At 41.5% G+C, this 6,926-nt stretch overlaps 1 protein-coding gene across 1 annotated transcript; it reads right to left on the bottom strand.

Annotated features, from left to right (window-relative positions):
- Nucleotides 1–228: 228 nt before the first annotated feature.
- ABRA (actin binding Rho activating protein) lies at nt 229–5,739 on the bottom strand. Its single transcript, XM_061447877.1, has 2 exons — nt 4,908–5,739; nt 229–717 (listed from the first exon to the last, which is right to left on the bottom strand). The coding sequence occupies exons 1-2, from the start codon at nt 5,657–5,659 to the stop codon at nt 240–242; spliced, it is 1,230 nt and encodes a 409-aa protein (XP_061303861.1). The 5' UTR covers nt 5,660–5,739; the 3' UTR covers nt 229–239.
- Nucleotides 5,740–6,926: the final 1,187 nt, after the last annotated feature.

The following is a 6,926-nucleotide window of genomic DNA, read 5'->3' as shown; positions in this document are numbered from 1 at the left end:
ATGGATTCCTCTATTTTTCATGTAGCAATTAACTGAAGTGTTCTGCAAGCCCTCCTGTTAGAGAGAAAAATCTATTTGCATGCTTGTGTTACCATGGAGTAGTTATAAAATACGTATTTAGAAAAATGGTTGATGTAATTTCTATGTGATGAATCTTGTATTCAAAATGTGCAAATTCTATTAGCAAGGGAGAAGAGGAGAAAGGTTTTCCAAAACAAGTTGTTCTGGTTGTAGCATGCTTATTTTAATAAAGTAATTATGACATTATCATCCCTTCCTTGCCATAACATTTCTCCCTCAAAGTCTACTAGACCGTGTTTCCTGGCTCTCAGCAGAATCCCAACAACCTTATCTGAAATACGAACGTATCTGTCAAAGAGTTCCCCAAATGTAACTTGGATCTTCCCATCAGGCCGTGGCTTAGCCATGGATTCAATGATGAAACACATGTCCCTGATCTCCCGATGGATGTGGGCCTCAGCTTTCTTGGCTCTTTCGGCAGTTTTGGTTCCTTCCTTCGGACGGCCATAGCCTTCGTCTCCTTTGTGCAGGCGTGTGGACATGGACAGCTCATGGTCAAATTCCTCACTGAAGGGATTGAGCTTCTGAGACATGATGTGCTGATCGCTCCATTCTTGCCATTTGTCCTTCAGGCTATTGACAGGGCTGTATTTCCTCTGGGCTGTGGTGCGTGCTTCTTCATTTATCCTGTTTGCGCTGAAAGAAACAAAAAGGGCGTTTCAGGTTTGCATTTGATCATTTAATTACATAGTTCTGCTATAAATCTCTCAACTTGGTTACCATGCTTTTCCAGATGAGATGCTAGCCACCAGGTGGCGTGAGTTCACTACTTCTGAATTCTTTCTTTGAGAGTTTTTGTCTGTTTCAGTTTGCACTCAAAAGCAAATTCACGGATCACAACTTGATCCCATGTACACTACCACCATGCAACCTAGAACTGAGCCCATTTTGACAAGCTTCGCCCAGGATGACATACTTCTATATGAGAGCAAAGCAGTATTGTTGCTGGTTACATGCACTTTCTAAACCTTTGGTCAATTATGCAGCTCCCAGGTTCTGCCTGCCTCGCAGAGCCTGAAATTGTCCACCCTGATGTTAGAGATTACAATAATGGTAAGTGTATGGACTGGGTCCTCAGCTGTTCTTGTCTGGAAAATGGGAGGTAGTGTCTAGACAAATCTGTCCCCTGCAATAGATGTCAGTGTTTAAAATAACAACAACAAGGTTCTGAACAAGTACTGGAGTCCAAAATTCACATCCCCACTGGCAGGGTAAAAGCCTGAAAGAAACATAAGGCTACTGAGATTTGTATCAATGTCAAAGGATGAGGAAAGACCTTCAGGGACCTTGGTGATTTTGGGAGGGTTTATTGTTTTGTGTGTATGTGTAACATCATGTTGTTGATATTCTTTCCTCTAGAGGCCAATCCCACATGCTGTGGGTGAGCTATAGGTAGTCTGAGCTAGTCTTTGTGCTGTCCACATCTTGGCATGTGTCTGTACAGAGCTCTGCTAGGGAGTACATTGAGCTGTGGCTGTGGAAAGTAACCTGTTTTCTAATATTTTAGTCCCCAGAAGGTTGCTCTGAAACCTCCCCAATGATGTCAGCTGAATGTTAGCAGTAATACCGGAGAACCAAACTCCAGTTAGCAAAACAGTAGAGAGAGATCAAAACTGCAGGAAACCTTGTTTCCCTGCTGTTTGGGCATTTCCCCTATTGCTTAGCTTAATGACAAGTGAACACAGTAAACTATATACACATAAAAACGTTTTCATTCATGTCTGTACCACACCTACACAATGGATCATGGATCCAAAGCGAAGGTTGTGAACGTTAACCCACTGTAAGCAGTGCTTCACCTGTGGCAACCAGCTAATTTAACCTGTTTACTGTATTCATAGAATCATAGAACAGCGAAGGTTGGAAAGGACCTTGAGGGCAGTGTCCATGTTCCATGTCTCCTATGATCCTTTCTGGAGGAGAAAGGTACAGATCCCTTTTTAATGTTTTGAGTTTCATGTCACTGTTGCATCCCTTTGGCTCCTATGCAAGAATGAAAGAGTGTTTCCTATGCCTGTAGGAGTTAATATGCCTTCTGCTAAGAAACCTTATTCCAGAAATACTGCAGCTGGAAATTATGAAGGTACTGGTGTGAGGGGAAAAAAAATAAAATACTGGTACTGATGCCTTTTCCCTGGGATATAGAGAGGAAAAAGGGAGATTTCCTTTAATAGCCCCGTACTTACGGCATCTTTGAAGATTAAGCCACACTGGAAGATTCCTGAAAGTAGCAGGCTGAAATAGTGTACTCTGAGGTTATAAAATAAATTAAAAAAGAGTAGTTAAAAAATCCAGTCCTGATAACAGCACTGTGAGTGCAGAAAATGACTTTCATGTCATATTTCATTGGGAGAGCTCTAAGTAACAGAGGTGCTACTTTGATCATTTGCACCTCAGTAAGTATGGCTAATCAGGTTTTTTCTAGGTAGCAGCACTAACATTAGGCATAGGAGGAAAATATAAGTAAAGTTTAACAGAAAAATAGCTGGTTTATTTCTGTGATGGCATTTTTTAAATTAGAAATTTGTTTTAATTGAGCTTATTTACAGATTATAACTGCTGCAAATGTATCTTCTTTTCCCAGTCTGTGAAATCCTGGTTTTGAGGCCTAGCTTCTGTCAAAGGATGCTGCATGTGGTCTCTCCCAAAAGCAGAGGCCACAAACTTTCAAGCTCTAGGTTACTGGAGAGCATTTTTCACTATGGCTATTAATCATTTGCTCCTTGTGGGAGATGACTGATCGGCCTACAGCAAAGCATCACTCTGTTCCCTAATCTAAATAGTTAAAATAGCTCTGTGTGCTCAGATAGCTGTGCTAAAAAGTGCCGTATGGTTGAAATCCAGTATTATGTTAGTCATGGTCTAATGCCGGTCATGGTAAACGCTCCTCAGTAGTGAGGTGTAAAATCCGAGCAGCGGGATTGGTGCTGCCGCCTGCCTGTCTGCAGAGAGATCGCAGAATCTGTTTTGGTCCCAGCTCTCATTTCTGAAATTGCGATTAGGATATGGTGTGAACATACTGGCCCTGATCCTCCAATCCCTGTTGCTCTGCTCTCCCTTTACACATAGGCTAGCTGGGTGGGTGAAAACACTGCCTTCTCAGCTCAGATTTCCTCCTGCTCAGGTCACGCTCACATTACATGTGTGATGGTGGTGGAAATGGAGTAGAAGCAGTGGAGACTCGAGCCCCACACAGGGATTGCTCCTGGTAGGAACCTATGTCCTGGTGCCAGCCTTTTCCTTCCTTGCAGGCTCAGGTGGATGAGCTCTGCTGAGCCCTGCTTTGGTTTAAGTTTCACCTTCAGCTGTCCTCCCTGCCCAGCAAAGCCAGCAGGCAGCACCTGGGCTGCGCCTTAGCCATAGCCCGGTGCCCACTGGCGTCAAAGCCTGCACTCTCCTTCATCACCATTTTACAGCTACATGTGAGCTTTTACACTGCAACAGTTCAGGTGAAGCCACATGCTCCTTTCTGCTGTCTTAGTTCAAGGACATTGTCGAGTTTGTAAAACTGAGGGCTGGAGCAGTGTGTTGTAACAACTGCCTACAGCTGTTCATGTTGCAGCATTGGGTATATGGATCTCTTCAACACAAGGGTGATGAATTAATTTGGCATCTGCTCACTGGCAAGTCTGGCCACCACACAACTGTTTGTAGCTGTCTTCTAGAAGGGTGTTTCTGCTGGAGGTCTCTGGAAAAAGAAACTGGAGAATTTCTAACAGACTCTGTTGTCCCTCTGCCCTTCTAGGAGACTTGTTTACTACTTATTTACTACCTGGGCTACAAATTTTACGTGTGTCTGCTTTTGCATAGAAGTCTTTAAGTAAGACCCTCTTACTGAGAGAAGTATTACTCAAAATTGTTGGATGCTATTCATTTGCTCCTTAATTCAAAATTTAAAATAGAACCTGTAATAACTCCATAGGTAAGTATTAGTCTGCTTCCTTTTTCTTCACACAATTTACAGGCATACATAAGTCTGTATCTCAGGAACTTCTACTTCCACAACATATTCAGTGAATGTACACCCCCCACACACACACCCCTTATGGTAGCATACCCAAAGAGAGACACTGAATTTGAAGAATATATTGATGATTCAAATGTTCTTTTTGTCAAATGATCTATAACATATAGCATGATTCAAATGAGTCCTGCAGATGTTGAGAAAGGCTGGATGCTTTCTAATGTACCTTTGGGGTCCCAGCTCCTGTGAAAGCTTCCATTCTTTGACTTCATGAATTCTAAATCTATAGAAAGCTTCCAAAGAAAAGCAGTGAACCCAGTTTTTGTTAAGATCTACTTTAATTCCTTCAATTACTAATTTGGACATTCCCTGCCAATTACTCCTGGGAATATTTACAATTTATATTAAGCAAAATACTAAATAAGTATTTGGAACTATTATTTGTCAGGTATATTGCTTTAGACTTAAGATTTACTGAAACGAATAGCTGTAGGCTCTTGATGAGATAAAAATTGTTACTATGAAATATGAACTAAAGTATTAAGAACTAAGTAGTGATTTTGATGAACAGGTAAATCCAGTGTGAGAACTAAATATGATTAAAATTTCCCAAACATAAATTCCTGTCTCTATATAGCACATAAAACCCAAGGCTATAGTGAGATGTTGTTGACTGACTACTTAAGCACAAGGATATGCAAAGGGATATTTCATGGGTATTTTCTTCAAGACTAATATGTTATCTTTGACCATTTCCTGCCATTCCTCTCCCTCCCTCCCTCCCATCTTCCTCATGGAAACTTGTACTTCTCTCAGGGGCTGCTGACCATTTGTGATAATATAACAGAGATATTTTACTTACAGAGATGGCACAGGTCGTTTAATTCTCACAACCGTCACCTCTCGGTCACTGTCTTCTGGCTCAGTTTTGTCCTCTGCTTCCCCATAGCCACTGTCCTCAGCATCCAGGCTGTCATCATGACACTTAAGCAGTGGTTCTTTCTTAGCCCCTTCTCTGTCATCTTGTTCCACCTGTTTCCAGCCCTTGGTCAGCTCTGAAACCATGTTTGAACACTTTCTCCTTATGGTTGGAGATAATTTGCCACTAAGAATTTTGTCAATTGCATTTGATTCTTCTTTGAGCTTGGTCATCTCTGAGCTGCTATTGTTGTTCTCGTATCTTTCACTGAGGAGGCTAACATCTCCTCCTCGTTCATAGGCTTTGCTTACAACTGTTTTGGTCACCCCTTTGCTTTTAATGCTGAACTTTTTCAGGGCTTCATCTGATTCCCTTGAGTTTTTTTCAGCTTCTCTTATTGTTACTGATTTCTTTGCTGAGGCTTTTTCATCATCTTTTTCTTGGTCCTTCTCGACAGGTGGTGTTGGCCATTTTTCAAAGGATCTTTCTTCTACAGGCTGGGCTGGTGAGTCTTCTGTAGGGGGGACCCATCCAGAGGGCTCTTGGGCTTGCTTTACATGGTGGTCAGATACCCACTGCTGCCATCCTCGCGCCAAGCTGAAGACCATGCTGGCCATTCGGATTTTGTGGACAGCCCTTTTTCCAGGAGTGGTGCTTGCCTTTCCTTCAGGAGCCATGGCACTGTCTGCTGCCATGCTGGCTTTTCCCCTTCTTATGATAAGCACCTTCTGACTGAACTTCCTGAAGTGAATAATGCCCTCTGAAGAGAGCTACGGAGATTTAAATAGAAGCTGGGGCAGCTTGTGCCCATGGAAAATATGTGAAACATTTCTCACAAAGATACAGTATCCTCACTGGTACGGAGGTCTTTTTTTAACGTGCAGGGTTGCATTTCATCACAGCAGATGAATGATGTATGATGTAAATAACATGACACAGACCTGCACTGGAAATAGTGGGAAATTAACAGCTTCTTTAGTCCCCCTTCCCAGGGACTGCTCTATTCTCAATTTGTTGGCAAGGGTCTTATTCTTCTGGAAGGGCAGAAGATGGGTTAAACATACTGAACAGAGTGTTTGAAACTGCTAAATGTGAAGTGCTGTCAGTTGCTGACAACTTTGGCCGGAGTAGAGATCCCTCGTCATCAGAAGTAAATAGTGGCCCTTATCACACAGCGTAAAACCAGAAGCAGGCTATGAATGAGAACTTTTTAGATACATTTTCCAGGCTATTTCTTCTTATTGCTTGCATGTCCAAAGAAATGCAGGTTTGTTAATTTTTTAGAAGGTATTTATGTGCTCTGTTCCCAGTCATTATCTATTAATGTCCATCTATTTACAACCTACCTTCAAGGGGGTCTGGAAACACTATCATGTTTGGTGTCAGCACTAAGGATGAAGGAACCACTATCTCTAGTCTGAAGATTATATAAAAATATAGAAAGTCTGGCTTGATCAGATGGACGAATGACCTCCCAGGTTTAGGACTTTGAAAAAATAGTGTACAGCCCATTTAATTCCTGACTGCTTTTCAAGAAAGTTATCTGTAAAACTTGTTTACTTGTTTATTATTTACAGCATAATTATGTTTATTAGGTACAGTATAGAAAAAAAATCAAATTTCTTAAGGAACTTTGTGATTTCTTCATTCCAGAGGACTTTCTGGAGTACGTATACAATAGTTTAATGAATTGATTTGTACATTTTCACGTCATAATAATGTCATTTTCCATAGATACGGTCCTGTGGTATCTTATTTCTTAGTGAAATGTTTCCTAAATAGGAAAGGAAAATGGCATTGCTTTTTCCATCCATCATAACTTGCATCTTACAGGATGACCTGCAGCACTTGCCATGTGGCACTCTGAGGCACACTGAACTTCAAGGAATTCTCTTGGCTTCATCAGTGTTACATCAGAGATAAATATGGGCTTTTGGTACTCTGCCCTTTTCTATTAAAGGC

This window comes from Pezoporus flaviventris, unplaced genomic scaffold, assembly GCF_033815535.1.
Source record: "Pezoporus flaviventris isolate CSIRO_AGI_PZ_B2104156 unplaced genomic scaffold, CSIRO_AGI_Pfla_v1 ptg000007l, whole genome shotgun sequence".
NCBI classification, from domain to species: Eukaryota; Metazoa; Chordata; class Aves; order Psittaciformes; family Psittacidae; genus Pezoporus; species Pezoporus flaviventris.
The sequence above is the reverse complement of the archived record's forward strand: the minus strand, read 5'-3'. Positions and strand labels throughout refer to the sequence as shown.